Source organism: Musa acuminata, chromosome BXJ2-4, assembly GCF_036884655.1.
Source record: "Musa acuminata AAA Group cultivar baxijiao chromosome BXJ2-4, Cavendish_Baxijiao_AAA, whole genome shotgun sequence".
NCBI classification, from domain to species: Eukaryota; Viridiplantae; Streptophyta; class Magnoliopsida; order Zingiberales; family Musaceae; genus Musa; species Musa acuminata.
In genome coordinates, this window is record NC_088341.1 from 32,886,927 (window position 1) to 32,910,037 (window position 23,111).

General features: G+C 37.2%; 1 protein-coding gene across 3 annotated transcripts; it reads right to left on the reverse strand.

The window, feature by feature from the left end:
• On the reverse strand, positions 1-22,731 carry LOC103976989 (DNA ligase 1). Of its 3 annotated transcripts, XR_010486109.1 has the most exons (19): positions 21,950-22,725; positions 21,691-21,807; positions 18,935-19,036; positions 18,748-18,864; positions 17,812-18,042; positions 17,641-17,735; positions 13,906-13,993; positions 7,616-7,747; positions 6,398-6,510; positions 4,073-4,174; positions 3,539-3,600; positions 3,300-3,371; positions 3,141-3,214; positions 2,967-3,023; positions 2,179-2,256; positions 1,974-2,051; positions 1,769-1,877; positions 1,576-1,686; positions 1-213 (listed from the first exon to the last, which is right to left on the reverse strand). XR_010486109.1 is itself a non-coding variant. In XM_065104821.1 (18 exons), the coding sequence occupies exons 1-17, from the start codon at positions 22,613-22,615 to the stop codon at positions 1,809-1,811; spliced, it is 2,253 nt and encodes a 750-aa protein (XP_064960893.1). In that variant the 5' UTR covers positions 22,616-22,725; the 3' UTR covers positions 1-213; positions 1,769-1,808. The 3 variants fall into 3 exon arrangements, 2 of the variants coding, with proteins under 2 accessions (XP_064960893.1, XP_064960894.1); XM_065104821.1 differs by lacking the exon at positions 1,576-1,686; XM_065104822.1 differs by lacking the exons at positions 1-213; positions 1,576-1,686; positions 1,769-1,877; ... (3 more) ...; positions 3,141-3,214; positions 3,300-3,371 and having other exon boundaries at positions 3,564-3,698; positions 21,950-22,731.
• Positions 22,732-23,111: the final 380 nt, after the last annotated feature.

Below are 23,111 nucleotides of genomic sequence, written 5' to 3' on the forward strand. Positions count from 1 at the left end.
TCAAGAAAAACAAATAACATTATCATTCTTTATCGTTCATTAGAAAAGTTGCTGTCAACAGACATACATCAACAACACTATCATCATTCTTTCATGGGTGCAGGGAACTGAATTGACAATAACAAAATTGTCAAACAATTTTTACAAGCTGAAAGGCGCAGGCACTTGCAATACATGACCAGAGACGTGCATTACAGGATGGACGTGCTAAATCTGCAAATGAAATATTGGGTGGTCAGAACAGCTAAAGAACATCCTACGAATGCCAAATCATGTAACGCCAGAAAAAAGGTAGGAATGATAATATAATCACAGAAAAGGTACATCTAATAGTGTCAGTCAACAATGGGAGTGTCCTTGGGCTCCCAGCTAGCATCTATTGTGAAGTTCTGTACCACCACTAATGCCACTAACCAAGTTCGAGTACTTGGTTAAGGACTCCCAATATAGATGCAGAGACTTGTATTCTTTGTGAGAAGACTACAAGAGGTAGCATTTTCCATGCAAAGCATAATCAAATAGGAAACTTGAATGTATTAGCATGCACAAAGTGTCTATCTGATATAAAAGAAGAGTTGCTAACTTATATGACTGGAATTAGTCTATTAGTCTTAAGGGTTTTATCTTAACATAGGAAAAGAAAGAAAGTCGTAATTGCTAAAAAGGTTAAAACGAGACCGATGGATTTGTATATGTATCAAGGATCACAAAAGCAACATATTGAGACAAACAAATATAAACGATGTTTGAATTTGATGTAAAATTTTATTATTTTAATATTTTTGATATTAGAAGGATAATATGATTTGATACTTTATATGATTTCAATTTGATATGATGATTTTATTTTTATAATCATATTTATCAATTATAATATTTTTTATATTTTAATATTCTAAAGCATCTTGTTTCACTCGAGCAGGTGCTTAACACCTCAAGCGTTTTGGGACCTTAGCACCTAATACTTTTAAAAACATTGGTTAGGACACCCTCTATCTAGTGCTTGTAGGGGGGTGAAGTCCTAATTAAATTAGGACTTTCTTCATAGTACTTTTAATGATCAAGTCTTAACTAGGTTAGGACTCTCTTCCTAATGCTTTTAGGGATGAAGTCCTAATGAGGTAAGTTAGGATTGTCCCTTGCTGATATCAACACCCTCTTCCTCAATTTGGCCACCTACTTTTTTCCCAATCCGAGTCTGCTATAGGTTGGAGCTCATTCGATCAAACTTTTGGGCTTAGAATTGAGCTCAAGCAGGGTTCAATAGGATTGAGATTAAATCGGAGTTTCAAATCAAAGTTCAATTAAGTCAAATTGGAGTTCAACACAAACTCCGATAGAATCAACTTGGAGCTCGACCCAAAATTCATAAGATCATCACAATCATTCAATGCTCAACCTTTTGGCATGGGGAGAAGATCAAAGGTTATACAACACTAAAAATCTCAACTCGATGCGTTTGAAAGAAATTAATTATGCTTGACGTGGGAGCATAATTGATTTGTCTTAGAATCATAAGCTTCGATTTTATTATGGCCAAGAAACCCAATATTCAAATCTTGGTATTAGTCTTACCATATGTAATTCAGTTTGACTTTTGAAGGATGGGTACCACATATGCTCCACTCAAGTTAAAAATTGATTTTGACCATAAATTTCTACTTCATTGGCCTTCAAAACCCTTCCCTACAGCAGTGCAATTCGCATCAAGAACATAATAAGCCATGAAAAGAAGAAGCTTGAGTGAGGCACAAAGGGTAATGCTAACCTTCAAAGGTCCCATCAGAATTTGAAGAATTATACATTTCTTAATCGTCATCATCCTCATCTTGATTGTTTGTGTGGTTGATCTTCTGAGCACGATACATTTCAGCAACCTAAAGAATCATGATCAGACATCTTCAAACATACAACAGCAACAAATGGAAACATCAAAAGGCTTCAAGGCCTACAAACTGGAAGCCCCATGTTACCTGCTCGGATGTTGTAGCTTCTTCAGGGCTTTTGTCATCACGGACATGTAGTAAGCGAGGAAATCGAAGTGAAATTCCCTTTTGAAATATGGCACAAAATTTAATGCAACAGAATCCATGAGCCATTAAGACTACATATTTGCAGAAAGAATGACGAGATGAAAACACACACACATTCTTAATCAGATTTTGTTATTACACTAACCTTGTTTGGATCGACTATACCATTAGCAGCACGGTGAACAGGACTGATGCTCAAATCTGCTGCTTTAACCTCCCAAACCTGTCATAGAATCAAAACCAGAAATGAGTAATTATTAAATGAATTTCATGTGAAATGCAAATAACTACTACCAGTGAACTTGCAGTTGTGTCCAAAGTAAACATTAGCATGCACAAGGATCCTTCAAAACTTATCATGTCGATAATAATAGTGCAGTCCAATTACAGTTGGCAAGCCCACCTTGAAAGACAGGAAAGTAATAAGATGCTCACTCTTCATTGATTAGTATAATTTATCAATTATTAACAGAATACAAAATTGACTTCCTAGACTAAGTGATTTTTAAGTGGTACAGTGGCCAACCATTTATCTGATACATGTAAATCTTGTATGATTTAAAAAAATGTCCTATTATCATATATTTGACATATCTCCCTAAAATAATTTTGTCCATTTACTGAACATCACAAATAAATGATCACTGAAGCTACTTTCCTAACCTTTCTGTCTTTCAGAGCTCTAGCACTGGCCCACCAAAAACTGTCTAATTTATTTGTTTACTTCAATCCGATTATTGTAACCAAGGTTATTTGTTTAAGTAAACATGGTTCTGCTCAATATTTTCTAACAACAAGCCTCTAAGAACAAGAATTTCCTCATTATTGTAACCAAGAGCTAAGCTAGTGCATCAGATTTTAAAATAAAGTATGCAATCTAGCATTAGATGATCTCAGATAAAGAAGCACACAATATCATAGTATTGTAGTTACCTCTGATGGCTCAAACCATACATCTGGATCCATTGTATCTGAAAACCGATAATATGGCTGGAATTGAAAGGTTGAAAAGGTCATACAACAGATGAGGTGTGGGAATACACACCATTACAATTCACATATCAGTTTTATAAAATTCTTTAGAAAATGCTAGCAATATAGAATCACCTTCGGCTTTGGAATTATTTTATTACGAAGACTTGTTGATCGTTCTTCAAGCTGTGATTCAGAGAAACCAGTACCTACAGAACGCCAGTAACAAATTCATACAGCATAATTAAATATTGCAGTTTTATAAGATTTTGCACCAAAATGTTGCTGGCTTACCTATGTTACAGATGCTTTGATATTCTTCATTATGTTCATCGTAGCAAGCAAGAAGAAATGAGCCATAAACACCTAACAAGAAATAAGTATCTTAAGTATCCCCAAATAGGGCAAACTCGAGCACAAAATCATCTGTGTGACAATAAATAAAAAAGGAAATAAACATGATATAGAACATAGCAATACTACAGCATAAGCATTGTTCAGTGTTGAGAGCTTATCACTAAGCAGTCAGTTACCTGTCCGCTTTCCCCGACCATGGAATGCAGCAATAGGAACCAAATCAAGTGAATCACCAATGCTGCATCAATTGCTAGTGTCAAAATCATAAGGGAAGCAAAAATCTCAAATCATGTTAGATGACATCTGCATGAATCGAATTTGACACCCAAGTGTTGCCTACAAACAAGATGGCAAAATGGATTGTCAGTCAGCACGAAAGCTAGTCGGTTAGCTAATGGAGACCTTAGAAATATGCCACTAGCGATCTGTGAAATTTCCTCTTCTTTCGATAGTTTTGTCATTATAAGTACGAGAAAATAAGAGATGGTCAAAACCAAAAATGCTCGAGTTTTATGTAGCATTATCAAAGGTTTTCATTAATTACAGATCTCAATGACGGCAAAAGATTCATGTGGCCGATCCCAAATAGTTGGGACTTACGATTTTGTTGTTGGTGTATCTATTTCCATGCATTACTCAGAGAAATTAACAGGATAGACAGCCAAATACTAACAACAATTACATAGAAAAGGGAAAAAAAATGCAATCACCTTTCCATATAATCTTTCTTCAACTTCAACCAATTGTTTGACCGCTTTGAAGGCTCATATGTAGCATCCTTATCCAATGTCTTGATAATCAATCCTTCGCAACTTCATAAGCAAAAGCATTTTAGCTTTAGGAAAGCATGAAGATGGGTTCTTTGCTAAAACAAGAATAATAACACTGAGAACATTAGAAGACAACCAAATTAATACCATAAAGACTCAACAAAAGAATTTTAGATGATGCAAAGTGCAAACTCACATGCCTATTTATAAATAAATGCTGACCACAAACTTAAACAACAGACCATCACCACAGCATTTTGATATCCCCAACCTACAGAGTCATCTTATTTCACATCACCAAAAAGAATGTGAAATGCGCTGTAACATAAAAATGCAACTGCAACTCCTTTTACTCACCTATGAAAGACATGCACAGACAGGTCAAATGCTGATGACAAACTTAAGAATCACACATTATCACGGAATTTTGCTACTGTCCATCATACTAAAACAAGATCTTTTTTCTACATCATGAAGAAGATGTGAAATGCAATGTAGCATAAAAAAATGCATTTGTAACCCTTTTCGCTGATATCTGAAAGGCATGCACATCTACCCATCTCCCTACACACAGCTATAATACTTCAGAATGCCATTGAGTACATTCTAAAATCATAAAATCTGTCAACATCTTGGAACATGAGATATTAAATTTCACTCTTTGTTGCAATTTATTTGATAATGAGAAGCAGCCTTATAGACCGTTTGTCATGGTCTATATTTCTCGTACAAAGTTCCACAATGTAAAGACATATCACAGAAAAGGAAGAAAATTGTTATTGACATAGAAAAGTATAAAGAGGACAGATCTTGAATCCACCATGAGAACAAATTTTACTTCAAACCAACCTTTCATCTAAATATTAAAGTTCAGTGTTGCATACTAAAATAATTTACCAGCTGAGGTTGGATCAGTTGACAAATCTTCAAACCAAGGAATGAAATTTCAGGCAGCACGGCAAGAAATTATTGGTGTTTACTGGTCCTATCTGCCGCTGATACGCGAAACAGGATTGAACCAGTTCAGGCCCAGTATAACATGTGGCGGCAAAACACCTTCGTATCACCAGATGCTGGCTGGTACAGGTTGGTAACAGATCAAAGATCAGTACCAACCCCTAACAACAAATTGACTTCAATTTGATTGACTATTGGGACTTCTTTGTGGCTTGTCTAAGCCCCTTTAGCTGTCTCCCTACCTCCTCTCTCACTCTCTCAGTCTCTTTCTCACTCAATACAGGGCATGGACAGAGAAGCAGTATTTTACATATGCTAAGACTCAAACCACAGGACTCGGGGCTCCACACAGCTCATCTATGGTTGCAAGGATAAAGGAAAGAAAAGGCTGTCGATGAATTTGAGCATATGCGACAGCCTCTATGATGTCAGGACCGATAGGAGTTAATCGTATTTGTAGTCTTCATGTTACAAAGGATTACGATCTCAGAGCCAAAAGATGAATTATAACAACTGGTCTTTTTCTAGACGTTAATTCAGGGTCAATAACGGAAGCTCTACTGTACTCTAACCTCTGTAGCCCTACAAGCTACGGTCATATTTCGATCCAAGGAAGCAAACCTATTCGATATAGGAACATGTGATAGAGTCCTTCGATGGATCCACAAAGATAAGAATTTTTAGTTTTAATGCTTAGCCACTATGCAATTTGGTTTCATATTAGCTTTGATTTACTTTATTGTTATTTAACTTGATCATATAAACCAAGAAAATATGAAAATAATCTTGAAATATGGTTCTTTTCTAATTTTCTAATTTTAGGCCAAATATAAAAATACACAACCGAATATCATTGCTGCTTGCAATAGCATCTAATGTGCTTTTCCCACCTAAGGCAGGTATAGACTTAATGCTCCTATTGACATCATGCTGGTGACCTTTCATCTGTTCATAGCTATGAGTCTACTTCTTCATATCCCTACATTTACTGTCTCATTTCTATAAAACAAATGCTTTTGAAAACATCAGATTTAAACATATTCAGTAGTAAGTCTGTCGAGATTATAAAGTCAACAACGGCAACCTATTATCACTGGCACAACTATATGGAAAATAAGTGTTGGTGTTATCAACAATAAGACCATAAAGAGGCCAAAATTGAATTGAAGTCATAAGTAGCAAGAAAAAAATGTCCAGATGAAAATAAATTTATACTTGAGCAGCAATACCAAACCAAAAAAGACGTCTAAAGCTGAAAAAATGACTTAAAAATTTACAGTATATATTTCTTCCATACTGTCACAATACCTGGTGTTGACAGCAGTGTCAAGGAATTTCTGTATTTCCTCGAGATCATCTGATGTTATTGCAGTTGCAAACTGAAAGACTCCAGGTACTTCTTCAAAGGAACCATAAAGGTGCTGCAAAATGGCACACACATCACAAAGTACATTTAGATGTCAAGCCAAATTTGATTCTTAGTAACGACAATAATATTTTATTAGTAACAACAAATAACTACCTGTTTGCTGTGATGCAGTACAGAACAAAAAAAATACAAAAGAACATGCTGCAACAACACGTTGAACAGGAGTACTTGATGCAAAAAGTTATCAAAGTGCAGATCAAGGATATCACTTAACTATCTAGAAGCATATATCAACCTGAAAGTTAACATATGTGCATATTGCCAAATTGCATAGATAGGCTATGGAGCTCCAGCCTAAACTAACGCGCCTGCATTCTCCACAGACTCAACCAACCAATCCAACCTCCTCAACAGACTCAACCACTAGATTAACAGGACTGCTCAGTCCTTTTAGTCGAACAAAGATGTTCAACCCTTAAAACTGACTGGACCTTGGCCTAGGCCGAAATAAGCTCTAAAGCCCTTTCTTGTGCAGGACAGGCATTGGAAATAGATCCAGACCACATCTCTAGCTCCAGAAGGCATCCAGGACTATGGATACGTAAAGAGGCAAAAGCAAGAGGGGGGCAGAAGAGATCGTTCACTTTTAGTCTTGTCTGTTTTATTTAGACTATTTAGGACTTAGTCATTGGAATACTACAAATTCAAGGTCTATGTCCCAAATCATGTAAAACAGTTTTTTTTATTTTTCAGAATTTTATGAGCATTATTAGTTTCTTTAATTATCAATCTAGAACCCTTGAGACCTACTTTCTCAACATAAAAAAATTCTAGTTAGGAAGGGCTGTTCTTTACCACATAACAGGAATTTTCACTGCTTATATTATAAGTGGTGCCTTTTGTCAGATACTGTAATTCATGATTCATCTGCATTTATTATCATATAAAACAGCTGTCATACAAGATACTGAATCATAATTTTAAATAAAAAGCAGAAGTGCATCAACTGTAGTATAACACAATTTTTACTTTGTGAATGCAAATATTTCCACTTGAGAGGACTAAATTAACAATTATTTTTGAAGAACATACAGATGGAATATCAGTTAGTAGAAGCAAGAATCACACATGTAAATAAGCTAATTATAAATATCTACCTCTCGACGAACTTTCAGTTGCTCCTGAAGTAGAGGTTGGCCATTTACATACAGAATGTCAAAGGCAAAGGTGCAAACAGCTACTTTTATGTCACTTAAGATCACTCCCTTCCGAGCACGAGTGCTCAATATCTGCAAGGAGTCATGATGTGAATAGCTCATTAGACCTGCAGCTGAAGGTACTATGTTCTTTGAGTATGTTTGGTTGCAAATGGTATATATATGAAAAACAAATTTGTATTATGCATTAGCAAATACAATTTTTTATTGCATAATATGTACATTATAGCAATTATTTCAAAAAGAAGTGAGCACAGCCATTAACCAAAATTATCATATAGTCTGTATATTCTTCATACATGCAATAATACTTTAGATCACTTTAAGAGATTGGGACCGCTTGTTTTTTTAGGGCAAACCACATCCAATCTTTGCTAAACGTTGGATCTGTCAAGTGAAGAAAACATTTGAAGCTATCGAATGCAAGGAAAATCAAACGGTGCCTTTTGCTTATTTCATTTTAGAAGGGATGGCAGACACTTGATGAACCTAAAAAAGGAGGATGTTGGAGGCAATGTGGTGGCTTGGGAACAATTTAAGAATGCATTCTATGAGCACTTCTTCCTTGATTCAATTCGCTTTGAGAAGCAACAAGAATTCCCTAACATCCACCAAGTAGGACTATGATCATTATTTCACTTAGCTGGTCCAGTTCTCTCCATATATTTAATAAACATCAAAAAGCTCATCACTTTGAGAGGAGACTTCGTCCGTCAATTAAAAAGTCCGTTGCTGTATTGATTTTACCATCATATGCTGAAGTGCTCAATCAAGCTCTGGTGGTGGAAAAATTGGATAATAAGTTACAACAGACAAAAGATCGAAAGCGACCTCTTAGTGCTGCACCATCTGCGTATGGGGGATAACATTCAGGACCCTCAAAGAAAGGCAAGAGCAGATAGTTCGAACATCAACAGGCAGGAGCTCCCAATAATCAAGTTGTCAGAAGATGTTATTTCTATGAGAAGACTGATCATGTTTCCATCTCATGCCACGTGGGACTGAATGTATGCCTCTTTATCAACAACCCGAGCACATGTTGAAGGACTGCCCACGGAAGCAATATCAACGTTGAGCTCCACACCAAACATTTGGACAACTAGAACTTAGAGGGGGAGGTCAGGCGAGGGTATATGTACTCACCCATTAAGATGCTAAAGCATCAAGATTTATCGTTCAAGGTATAATCACACTCTGTGGTATGCCTGCTTCTGTGCTTATAGCAACTGCTTCTATAAGGGTTGTTGATCTAGGGGTGAGAAAGTAACAGTCTTTTAAAAACAATCGATACTTGCATATTATGTTGAATGCCAGTCCATACCCAAAATAGCATCAAAATCTCAAAACTCTAGTAAAATAAGATCTACTAGCAAATCGTGACTTTCAATAGTAATAACCCAATTTCTAAATATCTGATCAGCTATCAGAGAGTTTCCAACTGATGTTGCTATTGTTAACACATTACTCATTGTCTCAGGATTCTTATGCAGTCTCATAGCAAAATAAGATGATATAAAAGAATGCATAGAACAAGTTGCTATAAGCACAAAAACATACATACCACAGAGTGTGATTATACATTGAATGATAGATCTTGATGCTTCAGAATCTTGATGGGTGACTGTACAGACCCTCGCCTAACCTCCCCCTCTAGGTCCTGGTCGTTATTGTCCAAACGTTTGGTGTGGAGCTCGATGTTGATGTTGCTTCTGTGGATTATCCTTCGACATGTGCCCCGGATGTTGACAAAAAATACATACACAAAAATAACATCTTATAACGACTTGATAACCGAGAGCTCCTACTTGCTAGTGTTCGGATTATCTGCTCTTACCTTTCTCTAAGGGTCAAGAATATGATCCCCCATACGCATATGGTGCAACACTAAAAGGTCGTTTTTGATCCTTCACTTGATGCAATTCATTATCCAAAATTTCCACCACCAGAGCTCGATTGAACACTTAAACATATGTCGGTAAAATCAATACAACAACGAACTTTCTAATTGACAGACAAAGTCTCCCCTCAAAGTGACGAGCCCTTTGACGTTCATTAAAAGCAATATGTGGAGAGAACTAGGTCAACTCAGTGAAATAATTATCATATTCCATCACAATCCTTCCTTAGTGGATGCTAAGGAACTCTTGTTGCTTCTCAAAGCAAACTGAATCAAGAAAGAACTGCTCATAAAATGAATTCTTAAATTGCTCTCAAGTCACCACATTACCTCTTGCCTATAACATCCTCCTTTTTGAGGTCCACCAAGTATCTGTCTTTCCTTCCAAAATGCGAAAAGCACCTTCTGATTTTCTCTGCATTTGATAGCTTCAATTGTTTTCTCCACTTGACGAATCCAACATTCAACAAAGATTGGATTTGGTTTGCTCTAAAAAACAAGTGGTCTCAATCTCTTAAAGTGATTCAAAGTATTATTTACACCCTGCAGAGCTCCATCTCGCTCCCCCTACTACTCAAATAAGCCTCTAATAGCATTGAAGACTCTGTGTACATAATCTGGAACATTGATTGGTGCTGGAGCATGAGGTGCATTCTACGATGTTGGGTAAGCTGGCACATAATCAATGATAGGTGTATGTGAGGACTGAATTTGCTCTACGATGCGTAGAACTTCAAAATTATGGTTTGCTTGAACACCTCTCCGAGTGCGTAGGCCATTAACATTGCAACCATGAGCACCCCGAGCGGCAAGACCACTATTCTCTTGAATTGGCTCCATTATTCCTATAATAGGTCAAAGACAATCATCGGTCAAAATCAATTAAAGGACACAAATACCTATAGGCCCTAGACCATGATATGATATGATTAATCTATGGGCTATGGGCTAGCCCAACTTGGTGTGGTGCATGCACAGTCATGAACAATGCAAATGACCAATACATGGGCTAGCCCAACCTAGCCCAATATTGTACAACTTAGCCCATTGCCCTTATTTTATTTTATTTAGGCTCAAACATTGATTGAACCAAACTAGATTTGATCAGTTTAGATTGATCCAAGATGATTCCAAATTGGTTTGTTTAACCAAAATTGAACCCAATCTGATCCAAATTATACTAGTTTAGGATGGTTCCAGATCGATTAAATGAGGATTAAAGATCGACTTAGGTAGGTTCTAGTTAAATCAAATTCAATTGGACTTGAGTGCCCATGTCAATTGAGTGCAATTTGATATTATTTGACATTAATAATGTTTAAATGAAATATTTTAATATATTATTTTATCCCAATATAGACATAACTAATATGAGATGATATTGTTTCCTTGCGAAGGGCAGGTAGGATGATTCCCTTTGAGGATTAACGTGCCCCTAGACGTGATAATTGGATGGTTCCTCCCTTTGTTGTTGGGAGGAATGTGTTTTCACTTTAGCGAGTGAGGGACATCACTCCATCTTTTGTTGGAAATGCGATATGAGTTTGTCTACATTCGTTGTTGGGAGAACACAAACTAATCCCGTAGAATAAAGCCTCTCAATCCGCTGTTGGAAGATTGCTCCTTCGGGTGTTTAATATATGCAAATTACTATATGCAAATGGGATGATTAACTTTTGATCATGTATTCATTTTACAGTTGACTAATAAAGGTTCTTACTTAGTGTTGATGAAATTTCTTTGTTTTTGATATTTAAAGCAGCCTCCCAGTAGCACTAGACTGAATTTCAATGGAGAGCAAATCTTCCTCTACCATTAGGAAGAGCTAGTTGGATTTATTTTCGAGCTAACATTATTGTATTTCTCAATAAAGCCTATGACTACTTGTGGAAAGATTTACAAGTTATACATATTAAAAAAGTGATGTTCATTTATTTGGCTCTAGATGTACTTGTGGAAAGATGTTATGATCCTGTAAAAAGAAAATCCATGATGTGATAGCTTTTTATGGTATCGGAGCTTTGAGAAGCAATAAGAGTTCCTTAGCATCCATCAAGGAAGTAGGATTGTAATGGATTTTCCAAATGTTTTTCTTGAAGATATGCTTGGATTGTCACTTGACAAGCAGATTGAATTTACAATCGATCTTCTAACCGGCACTGCACCTATTTCTAAACCCCTTTATAGAATAGCACCGATTGAGTTGTAGGAGTTAAAAAAACAAATCCAAGAGCTTTTGAACAAGGGCTTTATTCGACCCAATGTATCACCTTGGGGTGCCCCTGTCTTGTTTGTGAAGAAGAAAGATGAATCCATGCAGTTATGCATCGATTATAGATAACTTAATCAAGTGACCATAAAGAATAAGTATCCCCTTCCCCGAATAGATGACATATTTGATCAACTTCAAGGTACTCGAAGATTGATTTGAGGTTCGGGTATCAACAACTGAAGATAAGGGAATGAGATATATAGAAAACTGCTTTCAAAACAAGATATGATCAATACAAGTTATTTTTATATTAAAAAATATTATATGAAATTCTAAAATATTCTTTTATTCCTTTAAATGTCAACATTGTATTGTTCGATTAAAACATGTTATATGAAGTTTCTAAAATCTTCATTTATCGCCTTAAAGGTTTAGAATTTTATTTTTAGATTAAAACATATTGAAATTATTCATATCATATGCATTTTTAAAATTTTTATCTTGAATGCATGATATTTGATATTTCCTCGTTATGCAATTTATCTTTTTAATCTATTGTTATTTATTATGTTTAGTGACTTATTGCCAATGAATATATGCTTGATTATAATTCAATGATGTTGCAATTCGAAATTGAGAGAATTGGTTAGGATTTGAATTGAAATCAAACAACAAACTAGACCTGGCCCATAGGCTAGGCCCAGTCAATAGGCCAACCCCAACTCGTAGGTCAAGCCCCACCCCGCAGACTAGCTCAGCGTAGCCCAACATGGGCAATCATGTTCGGTACACATGACCTGTCATGACCCGAGCATGATAAACTAACTGGCCCATCAACTTCAGTACACTCATTAGACCTTTATAAACTAATCTTAGTCTCATTCACTTTCAATGTGAGGCTAATCGAAGGTGTTACAATCTCCCCCACTCAAGGACTTAATGTCCTCGTCAAGGTCTAGCATAGCCCAGATCAAACCTTAACATGATGCATGTAAGGCATAGACTAGTGGTGGCTCCATACTGTGACGAGTCCTCTGACTCCATCAACGAGTAGCTCTATCCTACTCGAGCCCCCTCACCATACCCAAATACTAGGTCAGCGCTGATACTAAATATCATGATCGAGCCTGATAAGCTAAATGACTTATCAACTTCGTTTGATTTAAATCACTGGTCAAAATGCTTAGGCTGAAGTTGATAGTAGTACACTCATCAAACTCTTATAAGCTAATCTTAATCTTATCCACTTTCGATGTGGAACTAATTGGGAGAGTTACATAAATGATCTCCTAATAATGCATAACATTTTTTTGCCTGTTATAGACCTTTTTCTAGTATAAAAGAATGAAGAAACTTCAGTTGTATTAAAAGAGGAATTAGCAAGTTCCAGCCCCCGTCTTGAGAAAATATTTATGCTTCATTTTATTCTTCACTTCAGTTCGTTTCAAAATACTTCAATTGGTACACGCAAACTAGTTCTAACCGAACTTATAGTTATCACTAAAAACTTTGCAATTCACTTCAACTTTTTTAAACAATGGTCGAAAGTTGCCCAAAAATAGATTAAAATTTTGAAGAACATATAGCTTTGGCCCACTTACAATGAAAGACTAAGCAAACCAAAAATTGACAAAAATTCCTTTGGGCTAGGCCGAAACATGGTCAAAGAAAAATTACAGCTAAAATCTTATGCTTGAGGGACATTAGTGTTAACCATCTAGAACAATTCATATCTTGCCAGACAAAAGACAGTTAACAAAGCAAAATAATAGGCCAATTTATTCACATTCATATGCAACTAGAAAAACACAATCAAATTAACTTCGGACCACTTACAATGAAAGACTTAGCGAACTAACAAATTAAAAAAATTCCTTTGGGTGAGGTAGGCACATGGTCAAAGTAAAATGGCAGCTAAAATATTATGCTTGGGTAACCATAATTGGCCTATTTACTTGCAAACAACTAGAAATAATTGGCCTATTTACTTGCAAACAACAAGAAAATCAAAATCAACACAAGACATGCAAAAAAAAATCCTAGATACTGGAAGAGCGTAGGAGATAAATTAGATGACAACACCGAAATTCAAGTTATAGTTCATTAAGCTAAACAACTAACCTGGAAAGGCAAGATCCTTTGCTTCTCACGGTCATAAGCAACAATTTCACAATCAAGCACAAATGATTTTACAGCAGGTTTTTTGAATCTGCATTTGGAAGCAGTGTTTCTTATCAATCAAAAACATATATTCATGTCAAATTACTACTCCAGAATAATGCCTAGTAAGTTTTCAATGTGCATATCAGAATAATTTCAACCTTCCTATCCACTCTGTCAACCAGCAAAAGGAACAAGGACAGAATTACAATTAATAAAAGATGTGCAGCCTAACTAATAAAGAAAATCACCTTACTGTAACTGTTCAGAACCATTAAAAGCCAACAGAATATGCATGTTTCAGGACACATAGGAGATGCAGAATTAACACTGATTCTTAAGCAAAAACAACGATACTCATCAACTTTAAAATGTGTTCTGCTCTGGATACTTTAAGACATCTGCTTGAATGTTAAGTTACATATCAAGTCCCATTGCTGAGTGTTTGTTAAAGCTGTATTGACTGAAGGTCTATTTTCCCAAAAGAAGAAAGCAACATGACAGCACATTAATAAAACGAATGGGAAGTGAAATTCAAGTTCACTTCAGTAAGATGATAGCTTGATGAGGATCACTGATCACTATTAGTCATGTAAAAAGAGTGGATTTAGACCTGAATTGTTTGTATCTGGTATGATTAAGCCAGATAAGGATCATACAGTTCATGAAGAAACCTGATTTCTCCAACCCAGTAGTCTGGTCATTGATCAGATCATAAAGAGATCAACCCCAATCTATAACAAGATCAGGACCATAATTAACTTTGGTGCACCAGCCAAAAAAAGGCTGGTGCACTTCTATCCTGTATTCACCGCTAGATTGAGATCTAACAGTGGCTAACAAAAACATAAAACGATAAATCTTGTCCTCTATGAACCAGCCAAACCCTATCTCACAATGAAAATTCCTTCTCAACTTTTCTAACCACCTCCAAATTCCACCATGTTCTTCACCCAGAAGATAAAATTACCACCACAAAAACACATCATTATTCCAAGCAATGATCTATAACCACCAATTGTTGACAAACTTGTTGGTGCCAACAATATCACCACTGTAGTTCCATTGGCATAACACAAGGATGCAGCAAAAGATGAATGATTATACCCTAATAATGCTCACTGCCAGAATGAAACCAACCATGGTTGAGTTCAAGTGTTCACTCTTTCTATACTATCTGTGTCATCACATCCTCTATCCATAAGCCCTGCTAGGCCTGTAAAACCTTTGCCTTCCCGATGAAGATGGGGAAACTTGTTTGGTCAAATTAGATTCCTGGACAGAGATCCTCTTCCTAGCCAAAGAAGATGATCAGCCTTTGCAAAAGGTTCCCGGATTAATGAAAGGTTTCGTTTCCAGAATCAGATATATCTACCTATAACCTATCCAGACCAGATCAGTTTGCTGTCCTAGTCATTATGAGACAAATCCACTTTTAAAATCCCCCTGTTGACCTATTTTGGCCTTAATCCACCTAAATCGAGTGATTCTGAAGATCAAAGTTGGGTCAGAATAGCAATTAAGTTTGTTCAGGTGATTGCTACTAAAATCATGGCAAGATGTTGATGTCATCTTCAACCCAGATACCCAGAAGTGCACTCAACAGGGTTAAGCTTGATCTTTATCACCATCAACATTAGCACCTAGGTGCTCAGCATCAGTCTTGCCAAGGCCAGCCCTTGTCTGGGGGCATCTTTTGGTTTAAATCATGAATCAATAATCTAAATCAGCCTTACTAGGGCCTCGTTGAGCCACTTGGGAAAGCCCAGATACCATATCAATGCTTATCTCAGAAATGAACAACTTTCTTCATGCATGGACCAGCTTAGGCAGTGATCTGACAGGGATTGGCGGGACTTTCCTATGTGAAATTGGGGATAAATCTACAGTACAATAGACTGATAGAGTTTCAGCAAGACCACTAACAGAAAGACAAGCTGATTCAGCTTCAGTCCAAATCCACTTAGACTTGTTTGGAAGTCCAAAGAACCCTGGAGAAAGGCCAAGGTGAAAGTCTGGCACCTATCAGAACTGGAGAAGGGGGGATCCACGCCCAGTTTGGCTACAAATCCCTTGGGGGAGTATAATACATCACAAAAAGAAGCCCACTAGGGATCAGCCACAAGCAGAGGAGGGAGAAAAGCACCATTCCTAAGCTATAGTCTCCTTTTGAAGTAATAATCAAATAGATTTAGAAATTGGCATGGTAGCCTATAAATAAAGCCCTAGAAACCAACATGACATTGTTTCAAAATTGTTATTTTATTTTTACAGGAATGCAATTTCATCCGTTTTGATACGACCAATATTTATCAGTTCGACCGCTGATCGGCTCTCAGCCCAATTTTGGGCCATTCAAGTGTAATAGAGGGCTTACCGCTCGATAAGCCTTGTGAACCGGGCGGTAAGGCTCGTGAACCAGGCTTACCCCTCATTCAGGCCTGATAATGGGCCTAGACTGAGCAATAAGCCCAGCCAGCCAGTTTTGATTTATTTTTTAAATCTTAAAAAAATTTAAAACTTAACTTACCCTCTCGTGCTTTGTCCCCCGTACCATCACTCACATCCCTTGCCTGGTATCACTTGTTGTTTGCACACTAGTCAGCGTCAAGCAGCCAGTATTCTTCTACTTCTCTACCTCATTTACTCGTTCACTGCCGCTTGCTTCCCTCCTCTCTTGCCCCATTGCCTCTCCTCCTCCTTTCATATCCCCCACCACCTTCCCTCTCCTCTCCTTTTATGTTGTGTCCTGCTCCTCCCCCCTCTACTTCCTTCCATACTCCTTCGTCTCTGCCGTCGACTCTTCCCTCCTATCCATTTTGTACCACCACCTCTCCTCCTCCTCCTCCTCGGCCTTCTTCCCTCCTGTCCTTCTATGTCGCTGCCTCTCCTCCTCCTTCCCTACTCCGCCACCTACTTCTCTTCTAATTTGTCAATTTTCGGCTGTTTTTTCAGCATTTTCCAGAAACTGGTACCAGTGTACCTAGAGCAGCACACTGCTACCCACATTACATACCAGTCTGGCCAAGGACTGTTATCCCTGTATGGTACGAGATAACATTCCATGCTATCATCAATGAGAAAACTGCAAACAGCAGTTTCCTGAGATTAAAAATAAACAATCCCATATCATGGTAAAATGTTAATGTTCCCTGCCGGTCACAGACACAAAATAAGATCTGTTACCTAAAATAACAATACAAAGCCACAATACACTGGAATCCAATCAAGAACAAAGATTAATTATCGGTTCTTCCAATTTGTTGTTTGACCAAGTATCATTTAAGACTTACACTTCCGCATTGACCAGTGCTTCTCTGTGTTGCAATTGACAGTTCAATGAAAACCCTAGAAGATCTTTTTCAAGCTCTAAGGACTCAAATTTGATTGTATTCTGATACAGGAGCTTTAATATAGTGATAAGTTACAAACAACTGCTCTTTAAAAATCAATTCAGTCAACTAAGCTTTCAGAAGTTCAAAACATAACTCTTGAAGAGTTGTAGTTAGAGAATTTGCCATGAGGTGTTAAAAGTTACAAATGTAGTTGCTACAATGAATATGCATATAGATCCATGGCTAGCCACAAAAGGTCAAATAGTTTCCACTGCATACAGTGTCACAGACAAATGCGCATGCATCTTTACATCTCCCAGAAATATATAAGAAAGCATGAATAACAATGAGACATGCATACCTTGATACAGAACCGACCACATCTGGGTACTTCCCAGTGTTCCTTTCAGCATTACGACTATATATCTCAACTGATCCATCCTCCATATAATGTATCTGCATTCAAGTGCGAAGTTCAGACAAAAATTAAATGAGACATAAATTTATGTCACAACAAAGATCAGTGTCATACCTGGGCTCGTTCACCATCATATTTGTATTCGCAAGTGAATTCCATTCCCTGAAACTTATCAAGAATTTCAGACACTGCCTTTGTTGGTTTAGCTAACATAGGCCCTACAGGCACACCTAGGGAGAAATTGCATGCCTCTGGAAGTTTCCATACTCCAACGCGGAGAAGTTCAGGAACAATTTTATCATAGATTGGGAGTACCGAATAAACTTGTTTGATAATTTTCGCAGCCTAACTTCATACAACGAAGATGTATAGGAAAAAGAACAATGAATCTAGATCAGTATAACTGCATGCACAAGCCATTAGCTAGCTGTTGGTAAAGAAATATAACAATCAAGAGAAGTACATCCATGGACTTATCAATGATTTAGATCATATTATAAAGGAATAAAGACAGCCGAGTGCATGAGGTCTGACTGCATTATTTTTCTACTTCCTATATGTTATTATTTCTATGCTTCTAATGTGACTTCATTTTATTATTATTTTATTTTATATCAAACATAAGGTCTTACTGATTGATTGCCTGGTCTAACTAGTAAACCTTTGACCCAAGTCTTGTTCTGGTCACTACCACATCCAGTTTTGACAACTATGAATAAGGCCTACTGTTTTTCCTTTAACATCTCTTCTATGCTTGTGGTTGCTATAAATTATAAAAGAATAACTAAAAATGGAAAATTATTGTGAGTTTCTCATTTGTATTTGTTGCAATTTGCAGGATATTTATCAAGCAGTAAAAAATAAAATAATAATTTACCATGCAAGATTAACATAGTTTATCTCAGAGCATTGACAAAATTTTCCTCATTTAACTTGGACATAGAAGTTAATAGAATAAGAAGAAAATGCAACATTAACATTGTTGACCAACAGACAGTGTTCTTTGAATAACTTGTCAGAAGGTTAAAACACATCCAAACACACACTAACCTCTTCAAGATCAGACTGAGTTTGTGACCGTGGATTTTGATTCGTTTCAGAATAAATAGCTGCTTGTCCGAGAGCTACCAGGACAGTTTTCTCTGCCAAACCAATTCGCATCTTTGACTGCGTGGTATTTAAGGGAACTTTAGAGGATCAGGATACCAGTGGCAACAACTATATGCTGAACATTTACCTGAAGCAGACGAACTAAATACTGAGGTTCACATTCAGTTGCTGCAACAAGAAGTCCTTTTATGTGATTTCTTTTCTTGTCTTGACTATCTTTTCCCGACTCCTATTAAGGCAAAAAAATAACAAAAAACAAAAAGAAGATGCCTTTAACGTAAAACTTAAATTTCGATAGCTCTGCCAAACCTTTAGTAAGCGCTCATATATGTTATAACCCCTACATAATCAATTAAATGCTACTTCATCAAGTAGGCACCTATGATATAGTAGCACAAACTAACATATTTCATTAATTAATAACCAAACATTTTTTACAAGATATGAAGAATATCAGATGCTTGCAAGCATTGAGGCACAAACAGTGTTAAAGCATCCACAGATTCGCATACTTAAACATACATAAGAATACGTATTATCTATACATACATTCAAATAATATGGTAGGGTCAAAGGGAATCCTGATATTTTTAGACAGACATGCAGGGAGTTCAGAAAACTCAGGATGTCTGAGATCTGAACGGTTTGAATCAACAATTTTGATCTTGTTAATTACCTTATTGATCTGACTACTCAACCTACCTGAGCTGATCTACACCAATTATCAATTTATCATGTCACACTGTTCGAGTCAAGCTCATAAAGGTTTTAATAGCAAGAAATTTTCATAAACCTTAACAAGCCCACTTCAAAATCTCCACGATTCTGATCATTATAGGAATTGTGGTTCCCAATACTTAGAATCATGTTTCCTAATATTTGGAAATAACACTTTACTCTATACTAGTTCACATTCTTCATATCGAGACATTTGGCATCACTCCATAGAGGTTTTCATAAGCTTACTTCTCAAATAAGCTAAACAGAAAAATAAGATAATTTAGTTCAATAAAAGGTTGTTCATCATTTTCCAATCATCTTCTCCGAAATAAATAATAATGTTTGTTGAAGAATACACAAAAATATGTATATACACAAATATTCACATGTAAAAAGATTTCGCACCCTCATCTTCTTAAACCTAACTGCTTCTTCAGCAGCTCGAGGCTACTTAAGATATAGGTGCAACGATGCCACATGAGGCTGTGATAGCCTACGAAGCAACCTTTATTTGAGCACCTACTCAACAGAACATCATGGTCAATTGTGTTGTACTGGAATGGCTGACAGAGTAATCCATAATCTATAGCCTCTAAGTTACTCCCATACCAAAGTCCATGAGACTTGGAAACCATTTGATCATCCATTGACCTTTCCATGAAAGAAAATCTAAATCTACCATGTAATTTTTCACTGCTTGATAGATGACAAATGGGTTCATATCTCAGTCTTTGGCACAGGACAATTCAAAGAGCTTGCATCAAGTTAAAAAATATGGATAGCATATTTCCAACCCATACATAGTGTCAGCTGAAACAGAGATCCCGATGCTGAGCACCTAAATGAAAGCACTAAGCAATGCCATATAGCAAAAGGGTTACTGCTGCACAAATTTGTCAATGTTGCCAAATTAAATTCAAGATCTCTAGGGAAATTACACATGGAAGACTGTTACAAGATACTAGCTACCTTGGACATATATCTGTCAATATACTCAGTGTAATTGGTTGTGTTCATTGAGGACCCCAGAGTTCAGACTATGGATCCTTATCAAGTACAGTATGCATATTCAAACATTCAGATCATGTTAGTGTGACATAAAATGATACAAAATCATACGAATGCATCTGCAAAATGAAACATAGAACAACATTATCTTAGAAAAAGTTAATTGGCATGAACAAAGTAAGGGATAACAGTTAGGTATATCAGCAAAAAACAATGGAATTACAAACCCAAGATACTAAATCAAATTCCATAAGAATTATAACTATGCACGTCAAAGCATGGCAGGAGTTATTTGATTTCTGGAAATGCTCACGTTATGGTCTGATCGCAACTTAATCAATCAGGGTAACTTGTATACGTACTACCACAAAATAGTAGTTACACAAGGATCACAACCCCAACATAACTCGGACTATTAAGAAAACACAGGAATGCTTGCTGAGTTTTATATTTTCATTAGAGTGCCATGACAGAATTATCCATGCATAACTGCTCCTACACAGAAGTTTACATATTAAGATTACAAAAAACAAGCATTTGTCTCAATCACATGAACCAACAAAGTTTCACAACTTAGAGACAATGAATTGGTATAAAATAATAAAACGACTTCAAATATCTCAGAAATTATATGTAAATTATGAAATCATATCACATGAACCATCTTTGCTTCCACGGTAACTCTAACCATAAAAGAAGGTCATGTCACATAATTCTTTCTCATCTCAAACATGCTTGAAGAGGTATAGACCAATATATGATGCACCATCTAATTTGTGGCATTTAGGAATACAGAATTACAGGTCCTTGTTCACTGTATCACTGACCCTCGTAGCATTTACATTTAACAAGCTCAGATAGTTACCCTTCTATCATCAATTCCAATCTACCCTCAAACAATGGCTTTCTGCAAGGACTGAACTCTTTTTTTCTCTTTCAATAACTCGACATTAGGATCATATATATACTTGATATAAGTTAACATACAAAGTTTTAACAGAAAATGTCCAAATCAGCAGGCATGAGAAAACACTTATCTATTTTAGAAATCTTTAGCAGATCTTGACATTAGCAGACCACAGATAAAACGGGCAAAACATTGCATCATACGCCTGCCAATGTTGGATATACTCAAGCAATAAGGAAATAACAAACCTTTGCAATTGCACGGAATGTATCAAAAACCTTGGCAATCGTCAAGGGTTGAGGCTTGAACATCACTTTCTGAGAGGAACGGCTTGCTTTTGCAACAAGACCCAAGTCACCCAGTTCCTAACATCACAACAAGAAACATTTGTTTCAAACACCAGAACTTCTCAAAGAAACAAGAGAATGAAAAAAGAAATCAAGAACCAGAAAATGATCCGCGTCAAGAAAACAATATCAAGAAAGTGATCTGCGTCCAACAAAACACCTTTAGCTGCTTCTTGACTTGCTCCTCCTTCCTCCCATAAGCCTCGGCGAGCGCCTTCACAAGGGACGCGTCCCCAATCCCAAGCTCAATACCTTCATGGGGCGCCGCAATCCTATTCGCCGAAAGGTAAACGGTGGCGAGAAGATCCCCAGGCGTGGTAGCGATCACGGTCCTGAACACGTTGCAGATAATCTCCGTGATGGCGATCCTTCCGGACTCGTTCGAGATTAGCTCAAGGGCGCGCGCGAGGAACAAGAAGGGAACGGGTTCCCCGTCCTTCCACGTAGCGGCTTTCTTGGGGTTGAAGTCGGAGCACTTCTTCTTCAGGTCGAGGGTGGGGTTCTTCTCCTCGGGAGGATCTTTAGGGTTTTGGCCACCGCCATCTAGGGTTTTCGGTTTCTTGGAAGGGGAAGGGGAAGGCTGTTCGGGCTGGGCGGAGGATGGGGCGGACTTCTTGGATTTGGCTGCGGCCGCGGCCGCGGCGCGGGCGTTGCCCATGAGAACGTCGGCGACGGTGCGGCGGCCCGACATTGCGGCACGGCCGGTGCTGCAGCAGCGAAGGAAGAGGTTTCTTGACGAAGGGTTTGAAAAGGGGAGAGATGGGAAGCAGGGAGGCAGTGGAGGGAATTTGAGCCACAGGAGAAACGGGGCTCGCAGCAACAACATCAAATGGGGAGACGGAATGGGGCTATGATTTCAAGATCACTGGGAGCGAAGGGAGGAGGAGTGCGACGCTTTTCTTGGTTTTGGCGGGCAGAGGAAGCGCGACTCCACAGTATGGGCTTAAACGGGCCATGGCTGGATTGAATAGTTGATGCCCATGGCCAATTGGTCTATTGAGAAGGGGTTAAAGAATACATGTCGATTATTTCTTATTATTGCCACGTTTTTTAATAAATAGGATAATTTTTGGATTATAAATCTAATGCAACAGACATAGGCCGGAAAATAATTTATATTCCTACCGTTTAATGTATTCTACGATTTAACTGAAACAAATAAGAAAGATGCAATTATGTCTCCGTAAAATATCATGCTTAATTCTTGCTTGCTTAATTCTGCCTAAATAAAATGTATCGAAAACTATTTTATCTATTTTCAAAAAATTATTTATACGACTAAAGATAATTAATCGGAAACTGAAAACACATGAAGACGAAAG